The sequence below is a fragment of the Nerophis lumbriciformis genome, linkage group LG09, assembly GCF_033978685.3.
Source record: "Nerophis lumbriciformis linkage group LG09, RoL_Nlum_v2.1, whole genome shotgun sequence".
Lineage (NCBI taxonomy): Eukaryota > Metazoa > Chordata > Actinopteri > Syngnathiformes > Syngnathidae > Nerophis > Nerophis lumbriciformis.
Window position 1 is genome coordinate 24,006,997 of NC_084556.2, and position 15,504 is coordinate 24,022,500.

Genomic DNA, 15,504 nt, shown 5'->3' on the forward strand with positions numbered 1-15,504 from the left:
TAGCAATAAGCTATAATTACCACAATTGTGAAGATTTTAAGAAATATATTCTCTGTTTGTAGTGAACTAATGAACTACAAAAATTAATTGACAGACTGCACCTGTAAGTTAATTTTTTTATTTTACTATGAAATTAGATTATTTTTTTAAATAACTGTTTCCTGTTTTAGTTCTACAGTTGTTTCCGGTTTGCTATCAGGTGGCGTTGTATTCGGTAAACCGTTTTGTATTAAATTATGACCAAACTGAAAATAAATATATGTTGTCATACAGACATTTGGTATAAATTTAAAATGTATTCGTCAAAAATATAAAAGTGTGAAATGTGATGCCGCTTGCGTTAGTTTGGAGCTGGCTCCACTCCCGGATGGCAGCGGTCCCTTTAAGAAAATCATGGGTGTGTAAAGATATATTTTTTTTGTGTTAGTTCTGGGCCTGCCGGTCGCGTTCCATTTAGCGTTTTCTTAGGCTACTTGCCAACATGCGTGGCATTACGATACAAATTACACACTACCGCGAAAATTCAACCTAATTTAGTTTATCTTTATTCTTCAACGGGCTTGAGAAACACTTTGAGTGTACATTAGAAAAGAGAAGTCAAAATAGGACGCGTGATAATGCGAAACTTTTCGGAATGGGACGTGACCAGAAAAAATATTCGCCACTCTTATTGGTAGGTTCATCACAACACGGGAAAAGTGGCAAAAGCCGATAAACATTTGAGTAATTAATAATCGAGAAAAAACCGGACAGTCACGGAAAAGGAAGCATTGGAGCCATATCATCTACCTGTTTTTATTCTTGGTCAGTTTTCTAAGTGACCGGCGGCCATTGCAGGCTCCCACGGGCAACATGGTTGTCCAAGCTGGGCGGCAATGAGCGGCGTGTAGCACTTGAACATCAGCGGCTGTGTACGAACCGAACTCGGTCTCTCTTTTGCCCTCAAGATGGGGCATCCTCCTCTGGAGTTCAGCGACTGCTACTCGGACAGTCCTGACTTCAGAGAGACACTCAAGTGCTATGAATTGGAGCTGGAGAGAACTCGGAAATTCCTAAAGGAGCTAATAAAGGATGGAAACAGTGTGATCAATGCAATAAAAGGTAAGCATGCACGATGTACCTTTTTTTTGTGGCATATTTCATGCTGCTAAAGTGTGCAGGATGAGTCTGGGCTGGTGCTAGAGCTGAGCAAACACTCTTAATATATATATATATATATATATATATATATATATATATATATATATATATATATATATATATTATATGAAAATAATAATATTAATAGTGCACACATGTCGCTCCCTCTGCCTGAGTGGGTCAAGAAGAGCAGCTTACAGTGTGGCAACAAGCTTACAATGGCTACATTTGGGGTCAGCACATTATTTGTTTGGTTTGCCAAGATACCATTCTGCTGCCCTGGCAAACAAACACAGTCATTGTTAGTGTTACACACTTGTGAGGTTCCAGTGTGCACTACTTGGCAAAGCGCAATGTCTTGTTGTTTATTGCACCGACACATCCACTAAAGTAATTTTAGGGATGGGCGATATGGCCTAAAATCTATATCGTGATATGAGTTACATATATACAGTTGCGATCAAAAGTTTACATACACTTGTAAAGAACATAATGTCATGGCTGTCTTGAGTGTCCAATAATTTCTACAACTCTTATTTTTTTGTGATAGAGTGATTGGAGCACATACTTGTTGCTCACAAAAAACATTCATGAAGTTTGGTTCTTTTATGAATTGGGTCTACTGAAAATGTGACCAAATCTGCTGGGTCAAAAGTATACATACAGCAATGTTAATATTTGGTTACATGTCCCTTGGCAAGTTTCTCTGCAATAAGGCGCTTTTGGTAGCCATCCACAAGCTTCTGGTTGAATTTTTGACCACTCCTCTTGACTAAATTGGTGCAGTTCAGCTAAATGTGTTACTTTTCAGACATGGACTTGTTTCTTCAGCATTGTCCACATGTTTAAGTCAGGACTTTGGGATGGCCATTCTAAAACCTTAATTCTAGCCTGATTTAGCCATTACTTGACCACTTTTGACGTGGTTTGTGGTCACTGTCCTGTTAGAACACCCAACTGCGCCCAAGACCCAACCTCCGGGCTGATGATTTTAGGTTGTCCTGAAGAATTTTGAGGCAATCCTCCTTTTTAATTGTTCCATTTACTCTCTGTAAAGCACCAGTTCCATTGGCAGCAAAACAGACCCAGAGCATAATACTACCACCACCTTGCTTGACGGTAGGTATGGTGTTCCTGGGATTAAAGGCCTCACCTTTTCTCCCTCAAACTTATTGCTGGATATTGTGGCCAAACAGCTAAATTTTTGTTTCATCTTACATCACATGGACAAAGATAAGACCTTCTGGAGGAACGTTCTGTGGTCAGATGAAACAAAAATGTAGCTGTTTGGCCACAATACCCAGCAATATGTTTGGAAGAAAAAAGGTGAGGCTTTTATTCCCAGGAACACCGGGTCTACCGTAAATCATGGTGGTGGTAGTATTATGCTCTGGGCCTGTTTTGCTGCCAATGGAACTGGTGCTTTCAATGGGACAATGAAAAAGGAGGATTACCTCCAAATTCTTCAGGACAACCTAAAATCATCAGCCCGGAGGTTGGGTCTTGGGCGCAGTTGGGTGTTCCAACAGGACAATGACCCCAAACACATGTCAAAAGTGGTCAAGGAATGGCTAAATCAGACTAGAATAAAGGTTTTAGAATGGCCTTCCCAAAGTCCTGACTTAAATGTGTGGAAAATGCTGAAGAAACAAGTCCATGTCAGAAAACTAGCACATTTGGCCGAACTGCACCAATTTTGTCAAGAGGAGTGGTCAAAAATTAAACCAGAAGTTTGTCAGAAGCTTGTGGATGGCTACCAAAAGCGCCTTATTGCAGTGAAACTTGCCAAGGGACATGTAACCAAATATTACCATTACTGTATGTATACTTTTGACCCAGCAGAATTGGTCACATTTTCAGTTGACCCATAATAAATTCATAAAAGAACCAAACTTCATGAATGTTTTTTGTGACCGACAAGTATGTGCACCAATCACTCTATCACAAAAAAATAAAAGTTGTAGAAATGATTAGAAACTCAAGACAGCCATGACATTATGTTCTTTACAAGTGTATGTAAACTTTTGATCGTGACTGTATATCACGATTCAGCAGCGATATTCAACTAATTGTTTTGGGGTCACATTTCCAGAAAGCTAAGGACCGGGATGACTGTATTTCTCCCTTTACTATTAGTCATATTCCGGAGAACCAGCGTCCTCTGCAGTAGACTTTTGATTTTGGTTCATTTACCTTGTCAGAGTTAAAGGAGCGCTGTTTTTAAGGACTTTCAACCAAAAAGCTAGTCAAGATCATCTCTATGACAGCACTTGAGTGTTTTAAGAATCTTCTGCAAAAAAGATTTAAAAACAGAAAAGCTAAACAAAAGCCGTCATTAACATCTAAACAGAAAAAAACAAGGTTCCAATAGGATAAGGAAAAGCAATCATGGGCTATGCATTTGGCGAAGTGATGGTGCTGGAAATTTTGTTTGGTGCCATTGCACCTGAAGAAAACATGCAAATGTCCACAGTCTTTGATGATATGTGGCTGCATGTCAAGTAATGGTAGTGGGGAGATGGCTGTCATTACATCTTCAAAAAATGCACAAGTTACATTGAATGGCATACATTGACACTTTTCCTATTTCATCAATCAAAAATATGTTTGGGGGTGATGACATTATTTTTATATATAATATAAAAACTTTTCTTTAAGAAAGATACCGGTACATAAGGTCAATGTCATGGCATTCAAAAAGTTCTGTGTTCTGTCGATGTCTGCAACCCACTGCCACTGAGCATGCGCGCGCATTGTATAAAGTTGAAGTACCACTGATAGTCACACACACACAGATGGTGTGGTGAAATTACCCTCTGTATTTGACCCATCCCCTTGTTCCACCCCCTGGGAGGTGAGGAGAGCAGTGAGCAGCAGTGGTGGCTGAGGTAATGGGTTTAATTTTTATAGTCTTTGGTATGACTCGGCCGGGGTTTGAACTCACAACCTACCGATCTCAGGGCGGACACTCTAACCACAAGGCCACTGAGCAGGTATAAACGCAAGAATGTCAACCATCTCAAATATTTGCTTCGAACGAACAAAAGCAACTGCCTCGTGTACAAATAAGTAGTGATTTTAAATCAATCAATCAATCAATGTTTATTTATATAGCCCTAAATCACAAGTGTCTCAAAGGGCTGCACAAGCCACAACGACATCCTCGGTACAGAGCCCACATAAGGGCAAGGAAAAACTCACCCCAGTGGGACGTCGATGTGAATGACTATGAGAAACCTTGGAGAGGACCGCATATGTGAGTGTCCCCCCCCCGCCCCCTAGGGGAGACCGAATGCAATGGATGTCGAGTGGGTCTGACATAATATTGTGAGAGTCCAGTCCATAGTGGATCCAACATATAGTAAATGATGTTTCTTCCACTGTATCTTCTGACCCGCAAGCATGTAGACAATTACAGCGTGAGAAAGTTCTCATTGATGCAAACAATGGTATCTTAAAGTTTAAACAGTATTATTGATTTCAGTGAAAATAAACAAAATTCAACCGCAAATATGACGTTAGGGCGTAATCTAATAGACCCCACTGTCGAGTTATGCTTTTTGTGGCTTTTTTTTGAGGAAGGAGCCAAATTCGACAGAACACCGGCTTTCAATCCAGTTGAACATTTGTGGTGGAAATTGAAGAAAATGGTCCATGACAAGACTCCAAACTGCAAAGCTGATCTGACAACAGCAATCAGACAAAGTTGGAGCGAGATTGATGAAGAGTCCATCAGAGAATGCAAGCTGTTATAAAAGCCAGAGGTGGTGTAACAAAATACTAGTGGAACGTTGTCGTGACGTTGTCGTGTTTTTTTAATTTTGTTTTTCATGATTCCATAATTTCGTCCTCAGATTTGCGTGATTAATTAAATTAAATTAATTTAATTTCATAATTTGCTACTCTGATGTAAAAATTAAACTGTTACTAACACACTTGATTTTCTTTATTTCTTCTAATGTTTCTTAATGCCAGGAAGTTGCATTTTGAAATGACAATACTTTTGTGTCCTGCCTGTTATTTGCTTCTTTTTTTGGGATAAAATTCAACAACGGAAAAAACATCCTCCAAGTTTGATGATTCCATCATTTTTGTTAAGGGTTGTACTTACTAATGTACTGTAACATGGTTCTATCTACACTTCTGTTAAAATGTAATAAGCACTTATTATTTTGTTGTTAAGCTACTTTACATTAGTTTTAGGCGATATTACACATTTGACTATCAATCCAATACAAAGTAGTTACAGAGGCAGTATTGATCATACCAAAGCTGATACTGATACCTAAAAGTTTCGAGATCTTTGAATTAATCCGTTTTTTATCACAATTATAATTAGACAAAAACACAGGATGGCGGTGATGCATATCGATTAAATATTTACATTATTTCCTACTATTGGTTCAAATTTATTGAAATGTATTATTTGTTCTAATTAGTTTTAATTTGATTTAAATTATTTGATTTTGCTTTCAAAGTCCTCTTGCGTCCAGGAGGGACTTATTTCCTGAGTTTGTATACAATAACAGAAACAACAAACGGTTTTGTGATAGAAAAAAATATTGATCAAATCACTGTAGTATCAACCATACACTGATACTAAACTTGGTATTGTTACTGTCGATATTTGTATCGATCCGTTGATCTCTGTTTACATTCAAGAGTTCTAGCTTTGCGGTTAGCTTGATTTATTGTATCCTCCTACAGTGTGTAGTTTAGCATGTTTAGCAATTCCTCGCACCTCCAGGGATAAAAATACTTGTAAGAAACATAGTTTATTTTCTGCCATGGAGGCGAGCATAAGTTATTTAGAGGTGACTTTGCACTGTGGAGAGATGTTAGCCGCTAGGAGGATACTACGTTGGGTTGAAGATGCCTTCGTTTGCGTTTTCGCTGTCGACTTTGTGGGCCACAGACAGAATGTGTCAGTAACATGCATTATCACGATATAACGATAGCATTTGAAGCTCTATTGTCGGCCAAATTCACAATATTTATATTGTATATCTTGTATTGTACATCCCTGAAACAGATGTCAAACTGCACATTTTTCCTGCAAGTAAAACAAAGGGTTACAAGTTTGAAGATTCAGAAGATGATTTCAAATATGCCACTGGATCCATGAGCCAAGTACCTGAGGCCAAAATGTCTTACAGTATTGATTTAACAGCCCCTCGTTTGTTTAGATAATGAAAGCCAGACGTAGCTGGGATAATGTACGGCCATTTACTGGCTGCTGCACTGACTTTCCTTCCAGTGGAGAAATACAAAAGCAACGTGCAGCCAAAGGGGCACAAATGCCAAGTATATTCAATCCAAACCTGTGCTAAATCTTTCATTGTAATGTGCATGTACACAAACACTCCATCTGGCATTTTTCAAATGCCCCTCAATGTCTCCAACAAGTACTGACAGCAAAGTGTTGACAATGCCTCAGATGATCATAATAAATAACAAATCAAAAGCATTCCCTCATGTTGTGGACAATAACAACTGCAATCATTTGTGTGTTTTTATAGGTTATTCTGTGGCTGTACAGAAGTTCTCCCAAACTCTCAGCGTGTTCCAGTTCGACATCATAGGCGAGTCCCTGACAGATGACGAGATTAACATTGGTAAGAGGAAAACACAAAGTCATGATGTGGACAAAACTCAAGGCATGATCCTGCATAAGTTTACCACAATAGTTACAGCCCTTGCGCAATCAAATGAGATCCAGTGCAAGAGTTGGATAAAAAATGTGCCAAACAATAGACTTTTGTTCGACTTGCTTGTTTAAAGGTTGAACAATATTTGTATTATTGTGGTTGGAATTGGCAGCAGTGTTTCTCACAGAACTGCAATACATTAGTACTTCAACTTACAGTATGAGCTTTATTGGGTCTGTGACAGAGCTCTTAACTCAAAACACTTACATCTCAAAATAATGTTGCCCATTGAAATTCATTTGAATACCATTAATTGGTGCTTGGCCCGTCAAAACAGCAACATTTTAATATGTATGCATTTTAAAGAAAAAACTACTTTTAGATAAGCAATAATGTATTAAACAATGCAATTTGTATATGTTATGAAGTAAAGTAATACTAATGTACAGCATTTACTTTGTAGAGCAGACTTTTACAATATCTCTTTCCAGCTGCTTCACCATCAACAGCTTTTCCATATTTCCATGGATGAATGTCAGCTGTTTGGATAATATTTGCTTGTAACTCACATCTCTTCTCTTAACTTAAAGCATAAAAATTAGCAGAGAGACAGCTCTTCTCTCAAAACACTCAGACATGCTTTGTTGGCATGGAAATGTACAACATTACCTAGAGACAGTGTGACTCAGTCCGCTCTGAGTGCTGCTTGAGTGCTTGGTTGCCCGCCAAGTTTCTGAGCCGGCTGAGTCTGCAACCCGACGTGATGTCAAATCTCATTAAGATATCAAATATGGCACTGTTATGTTTTACATGAATTGATACCCGTTAGTACAGACGAAATTTGATCGTGGCCTTTACTGGCCTATAATAGTACAGAATCCGGTGCCCACCCTATCCGAAGCGGACCGCCAAATAAATGAATATATGCGAAACACTGTGTAAAACTGCACTGTTAGTCTGAGATATTTTGACGCTGTCCTGTATCTAAATATTGTAACCACAATATTGGACAAGCTTTCAGTATGATGCAGTGCAGTCCTTCAGGTAACACCTCTCTGACATTTCAGTCAAAACTGAGCATCGGTCATGATTTTTTGATACAGTGTTTAGCAGATTTATGCATGTGATCAGTATGATGGAAGGTGAAGGCATGTTCACTTTTTGTTTTCAATTATTCATTCAAGGTGCTTTTGCAGAGTTTCATTATTATTTCTCCTCTGTGATCTTTTGTCTCCTCAGCTCAGTCCTTCCAAGAGTTTGCGGGACTCCTACAGGAAGTGGAGCATGACAGGGTGATGCTGGTGGGTTATCGACTTCCTCCACACGTCCTATTTGAGCTTTAGGAGATATTACGAAAAGCACATTTTCATCAGACACAGCCTCGAGCCTGATAAACTTACTTTCAAACTGAATGTGTGCACTCATTATGCGTCATGCTATGGTATTTATGTGATGGGTTGCAACTAGATGCAGATCCGGTTTAACTGGGTTGTCCGGGAATGGTAAACCTGATGTTACGTGTTTAACAGTGCTGAAAGAAATGCATAATTCCTGGGAAACACTTGTTTGTACTCTTATTGCGACAACTTTATTAAAGAATGTGTATATTTGGAATGGAACTGTAACATAAGCTCTTCTTGTTTGTATGTTTAGGTTCAGAATGCTTCAGATCTACTCATCAAACCTTTAGAGAAGTTCAGAAAGGAGCAAATAGGATTAACAAAAGTAAGTGTTTCTATGGCTGTGTCACATTGGATTTCAAGTCAAATGCATGTACAGCGTACAATCCGGGCTATAGACAGGATGTCATGAGCTACTTCTGCTTTATTTATTCTATAGACGTGCGTGCAACATGAGGAAGAAAACTGACATTTCCCCATTTTATATTTGATGTTTGAAGACAATTTGCTAAGACTTTCCTATAACTGGTATTTTTATTGGCCCTCAGCGTATTACAAAAATAAAATAATACAGAAAATGTATTGAGTAATAATAATTAGTTAGTTAAAGATAATGCCCATCCATCCATTTTCTACCGCTTATTACCTTCGGGGTCGCGGGGGGCGCTGGAGCATACTGTATACCCACCTACATTAGACTGGTTTTAACTGGGGCTGTGCCATTCAATACATTTTATTTTTTTTAAAAAAGCTCTAAATTAATCTTCTGTTGCTTCAAATAATTGTGTAATGAGTGTAACTACCGGTTACACGAATTGAAAAAAATCCGGACCGCAAGGAGTGCCCAGAACTTTAAATATACGTACCGTACATGGTTTCCTAATGGCTGCTGTAATAGAGCGCACATGAGAGCGGTGGTGTGTGGGTGCTGTGGTCTGTGTGGTGACAAACAGCGGAAAGTATTTTTTTATAAAAGTGCAATTTTAATGTTGATGATTTGCATTTGTTATAAAAAAAAAAAAAATATGGAAGTTATGGCAAGCAGAACAATAGTTTATTTAAACTGCTTTCCCTTAAACACGCCAATGAAAAAGTTCAAAGAAAACCAAAATAAGGACGCTAGGAAAACTGGGCAGACCTGGGCATGCAGAAACACGAGGACTCGATCCTGTGGGAAAATGACTGCGACCAACTGAGAACAACACTCCGGCAGCAACCAGCTGGAACAGATTGCTAAATAGGTACATGCGTAATTGGTTCAAGGCCCCCGCCCCCAATTCAACGGACGCCTCCTGGGGGTCTACCTGGCTTGTCTGGGAAACGGTGTTAAAAATCGTTAAGCTAGTCAGGGTCAATAACGAGTGACCTAGGGTCTTGCAAAAAGCCTTCCAAATTGCAAAGGAAAACTGCGGACCTCTGTCAAACACCACATCAGTGGGGATGCCGTGTATCCGAAACACGTGGAGCACTAATAGTTGGTACTGGGTGACAAGCGATTTTGGATCCATGCGGCCAGTTCAGCAAGTTGTATTAGACGCCTATGAATCTGGATGCGCGCTCTCAAATCGTACACGGAAGAAGTGTTACAAAAGTCACGTGTAAAAAGACAGCCAATAGAGGGTTTCTGCTCCTCGCAGATCGTAGATAGGCATGCACAGATTGTATTACACGCGTGCGCTTATGAAGCCGCACGCACAAGTTGTATTACACGTTCAAGAATCTGGATGCACAAGCTCAGATTTTACACGGCAGAAGTGTTGCAAAAGTCACGTGTAAGTAGACAGCCTATCAAGGGTTTCTTCTAATTAGGGACAGACAGACAACTTAAAACACACGTACGCGGATCTAAAATACACGCACTCAGATTGATATACAGACACTCAAATTAGTACACACGCACTCGAATTGGATTACACGCGCAACGAATGAGATACACATTTCCAAATAATTTTGTTACAATAATACTTCCATAGAAATGAATCATATATTTTGCAGAAATGTTAGTCAGTAAATCATAGTTTATTTGTATAGTACCTTACAACATCATGCAGGACAAACAAGTTAAAAACAAGTGAGAACAGAAATGAAATACGTTCATATAAAAACAGTACAGAGACTTGTATAAAAAAAAAAACTATAATTGCGTGTAAAAGCCAGTCTGAATAAGTAAGTTTTTAGTTGAGTTTTAAAAGCTTTTAGCCCTGTGCTGGATTTCAACTCAGAAGGAAGAGAGTTCCATAACTTGAAAGCGAAAGCAGCAAAAGCACGATCAGCTCATTTTTTTACTTTTTGTCTTTGGTACTTCCAAAGGTGTGTGCAAGGATAAGTGCAGAGCCCTGGGTGGGCGTTAAATAGTTATAATATTAGCCAAGTATATGTCAATTAAATAAGACATCCAGAACAGTTTTATAAGAGTACACAATAAATACCAGGCGACTCGTCTCATGGTAGTAGAATTAATCTGTTCCAGGTTCAAATTTTCACCCTCACGAAGCCTTTATTATTTATTTATTTATTTATTTATTGCCTGTACAGTGTACAGGCAATGTTAAAAGACCAGTTTGACATTCTTATCTGTCATTCATTTGTAAAAATAAGTAAAAAGTCAAAACTATCCTTTAACTTTGACAAGTTAGACATGTATGTAAGCATTGACAAACCGCACGAGTCTATTTTATATATTTTCTTGTATGTATTCTTCTATTGTCATGATGTTCTTCTCGTAAATCCTTTTCTCGGAGCTGGTCAAAAAAACAACAAAGATCCAAAGAAAAAGCGGATGTACAATTAGAATGAAACATTTGTTGCTTGCTGATGGTGGTCCAACCTAATAAAGTCTTCTTGAGTTTCAGAGGCATATTTTGCTCAGTGTTTTAGTTAAATTCTAAATAGTACTTGAGAAGTTCCACTGTTTTTTTTTAGCAGGTCTTAACCTTAATTTGTAGCCCTGTCTTAAACCCAGTAATTCATTTTCCCAGACTTTGGAATCCTTTCCCCTCCAGTGATTCCTTCTGCACTCGTATATTAAGGGTAATGAGGCATACCCCACCATCGAAAGGAATGTACGTTTACTAGATCCTCTCAGGAGAACATTGTTATATGATTAATCAAATTTGCTGACAAAAAGTCCTCCCTATAGATGCCAACACAGACATACTAAACTAATATATTTCTGAAAGCTCTACTTGCGTTGGATTTAAGAAAGTGTGTCATTGGAAATGATGAGTTGGGTTTGTTGATGCAGACAAATGGTTTTCACATATAATTAGGTATACAGTTTTATGTATGATACAATTTTTAATACAGTACGAATATGTATTGCCTCCTACTGAGATGCAATGCTTTGCTACACCTGAAAACTACATATTACTAGCATTAAAAAGTTTGAAAATTTTAACGGAAAATGCCATAGAAATGAAAGTTTGATATACTTACTTATTTAGAGTAGTCAGTGTACAGCTTGCATGGACTAACTATCCACTGACACAGTCCAAACACATATATTTTTGTCTAAAAAAATGGCATCATAAGTGAGTACCAAAATAAGAGTAATTGTGTATTATCTACAGTCAAACATGGTTGCGGTAGGGTCATATTCTGTGGCTGCACGAGTGCTGCTGGCACTGGGAAGCTGTGGTTCAACGAAGGAATTCTAACCAGCACTGTGATATTCTGAATCGGTATGATCCCTTCTGCAATTGGGACACATGTCAGTTTCCCTGCATGATAACGATCCCACACACGCCAAGATGACAAGTTTCTTAATAAAGAAGCTGTCTCCAGACTTGTTAGCCCTTTAAGTTTAAAGAAGGTGGAAGAGTGCTAGGTTTCCAACATCCACCAGTTCTGCCAGTGATGTCATCATGGAGGAGTGGAAGAGGATTCCAGTCACAACCTGTGCAACTCTGATGAATTCCATGCCCAAGGGGATTAAGGCAGTGCTAGATAACAATGTTGCTCACACTAAATATTCACACGTTGCTCACAATTTAGACATGTTCACTGTGAAGTGTACGCCTTTGTGTTGCCAGCTACTTAGACAATAATGGCTGTGTGCTGATGTTGACCTTTTTTCAGTGGATAGTAAATTTATACTGTAGGGATGTACTGTAACAATTACCAGTATTAAACAGTCACTCTAGGATTTTGCAGGCTTTTTATGTGATTGTTTTGCGGCTTGAAATGCCTGAATTTCTAGCAGAAAGTTGCGACAAAAGTTGCAATGTTGTGAGTTTTGTTTTCCCCAACATTTTGAACCAACCTGCGATTTTATGATTTTTTTTAAACAACGTTTTAAGTGTTCCTTTTACCCCAAAAAATAGGGGAAAAATTCCGTATTGATGTTTTACTCCTTTTGCACCGACTTAAAAGTAGACAGGTGTTGCAAAAACCCAGACTCGGAGCTTACTCTCAAATTACTCAAATGACTTAATTAATTATGATTAATTATAGTAATAGTTAATTATAAATAAACAAACACCACCAAGTGCTTCCTTATTGTCTTCTGTCTACTCCACAAGTTGCAGACATTTTCCATATACGTAAGTTTTACGCTTGAAAAGTGTTTGTCCATCTTAAAAAATAACTTTTTAGCACATCTAGCAATAGCGTGATAATAATAACCGTGATAATATTGGTCACAATAACTTTATCATTACAGCCTTGCTATACTGCTATATAAGCAGTACGCTGACTATTATTGTCCCTTGAAAAGATGGGACAAGCTGTAATAAATGGATGGATGGAATATGATTGATGCACTTTGTTGACATCCTGTGCCTACAATCTAAAGTAACGTCAATAAACGTAGCCACTGAAGTCCTGACTAATACATCAAATGAGTTTGTACAATCTTGACATGACATAAAATGTGATGTATTGTGTGCTGTGCAGGAGAAGAGGAAGAAATTTGAGAAGGAGAGTGAAAAATATTACTCCCAGCTGGACAAACACCTGAGTCTTTCTGCCAAGAAGAAGGAGAGTCAACTTCAAGAGGTCAGTGATGTTGTAGGAGTTATGGAGAACCACATGGCAGACTGCTTCATGCTGCTCCATTTGTCTTTTCCCACTACAGGCTGATGAAATCTTGTATAAGGAGCGAGTTAACTTCTATGAGTCCTCCGTGGAATATGTGTACCAGATACATCAGGTCCAAGACAGGAAGAAGTTTGATGTGGTGGAGCCAGTAAGTCAACACACACTTGACACAACCAGACATCTACACAAGGGACACAGATCTTCTCATCAATTCGAGGCGACTGAGCCTTAAGGCTGGTACACACATAAATGTTTTCTAGATTTAAAAAAAATCTGGAACAGACCTCACACATGAAGATAAAAAAATCAGGCATTGAGCATTTTAGTTTTTTTGTGTGTGATGTGCGATGATAATATCAACAGAGCACACTCCTAAATCCCTGCTCTACTTACTGCTAATGTTATCTTTCACAAATAACGTATTTTTGGATTTTTCTTCGCTAACAGCTAAATTATGGAATGCCCATCCATCCATTTCCTACCGCTTAGTCCCTTCGGGGTCACGGGGGGGCGCTGGAGCCTATCTCAGCTATAATCGGGCTGAGATAGGCTCCAGCGCCCCCCCGCGGAATGGATTTGGCAAATACTGTAAATCAAACAATGTACTAAAATTATCCACTTTAAAAAATTGTTCAAACTCAAAGTGTTTACCAAGTACAAGGAAGAAGAATCGTGACAAACATCCTGAACCTTGTCAAAGAAGTATAGTCTGGTGCGGCTAATACAAACCCCGTTTCCATATGAGTTGGGAAATGGTGTTAGATGTAAATATAAACAGAATACAATGATTTGCAAATCATTTTCAACCCATATTCAATTGAATGCTCTACAAAGACAAGATATTTGATGTTCAAACTCATACACTTTTTTTTTTTTTTTGCAAATAATAATTAACTTAGAATTTCATGGCTGCAACACGTGCCAAAGTAGTTGGGAAAGGGCATGTTCACCACTGTGTTACATGGCCTTTCCTTTTAACAACACTCAGTAAACGTTTGGGAACTGAGGAGACACATTTTTTAAGCTTCTCAGGTGGAATTCTTTCCCATTCTTGCTTGATGTACAGCTTAAGTTTTTCAACAGTCCGGGGGTCTTTGTTGTGGTATTTTAGGCTTCATAATGCGCCACACATTTTCAATGGGAGACAGGTCTGGACTACAGGCAGGCAAGTCTAGTACCCGCACTCTTTTACTATGAAGCCACGTTGATGTAACACGTGGCTTTGCATTGTCTTGCTGAAATAAGCAGGGGTGTCCATGATAACGTTGCTTGGATGGCAACATATTTTGCTCCAAAACCTGTATGTACCTTTCAGCATTAATGGCGTCTTCACAGATGTATAAGTTACCCGTGTCTTGGGCATTAATACACCCCCATACCATCACAGATGCTGGCTTTTCAACTTTGCACCTATAACAATCCGGATGGTTCTTTTCCTCTTTGGTCCGGAGGACACGACGTCCACAGTTTCCAAAAACAATTTGAAATGTGGACTCGTCAGACCACAGAACACTTTTCCACTTTGTATCAGTCCATCTTAGATGAGCTCAGGCCCAGCGAAGCCGACGGCGTTTCTGGGTGTTGTTGATAAACGGTTTTCGCCTTGCATAGGAGAGTTTTAACTTGCACTTACAGATGTAGCGACCAACTGTAGTTCCTGACAGTGGGTTTCTGAAGTGTTCCTGAGCCCATGTGGTGATATCCTTTACACACTGATGTCGCTTGTTGATGCAGTACAGCCTGAGGGATCGAAGGTCACGGGCTTAACTGCTTACGTGCAGTGATTTCTCCAGATTCTCTGAACCTTTTGATCATATTACGGACCGTAGATGGTGAAATCCCTAAATTCCTTGCAATAGCTGGTTGAGAAAGGTTTTTCTTAAACTGTTCAACAATTTGCTCACGCATTTGTGACCCTCGCCCCATCCTTGTTTGTGAATGACTGAGCATTTCATGGAAGCTGTTTTTATACCCAATCATGGCACCTACCTGTTCCCAATTAGCCTGCACACCTGTGGGATGTTCCAAATAAGTGTTTGATGAGCATTCCTCAACTTTATCAGTATTTATTGCCACCTTTCCCAACTTCTTTGTCAGGTGTTGCTGGCATCAAATTCTAAAGTTAATGATTATTTGCAAAAAAAAAAAATGTTTATCAGTTTGAACATCAAATATGTTGTCTTTGTAGCATATTCAACTGAATATGGGTTGAAAATGATTTGCAAATCATTGTATTCTGTTTGTATCTACATCTAACACAATTCCCCAACTCATATGGA

At 38.8% G+C, this 15,504-nt stretch overlaps 1 protein-coding gene across 3 annotated transcripts in view; it reads left to right on the top strand.

The window, feature by feature from the left end:
• The first annotated feature begins 244 nt into the window (after window positions 1-244).
• ophn1 (oligophrenin 1) overlaps window positions 245-15,504 on the top strand; it is a 54,731-nt gene continuing 39,471 nt past the window's right edge. Inside the window, exons 1-7 of one of the 3 annotated variants that reach the window (XM_061962132.2) lie at window positions 423-804; window positions 948-1,101; window positions 6,660-6,755; window positions 8,028-8,089; window positions 8,442-8,513; window positions 13,082-13,183; window positions 13,263-13,373. In XM_061962132.2, the coding sequence (XP_061818116.1) occupies window positions 948-1,101; window positions 6,660-6,755; window positions 8,028-8,089; window positions 8,442-8,513; window positions 13,082-13,183; window positions 13,263-13,373 (597 nt within the window). In that variant the 5' untranslated portion in view covers window positions 423-804. Of the gene's footprint in view, window positions 398-422; window positions 1,102-6,659; window positions 6,756-8,027; window positions 8,090-8,441; window positions 8,514-13,081; window positions 13,184-13,262; window positions 13,374-15,504 lie in introns of those variants that run through there. The other 2 variants (XM_061962134.2, XM_072913817.1) reach the window with 2 other exon arrangements.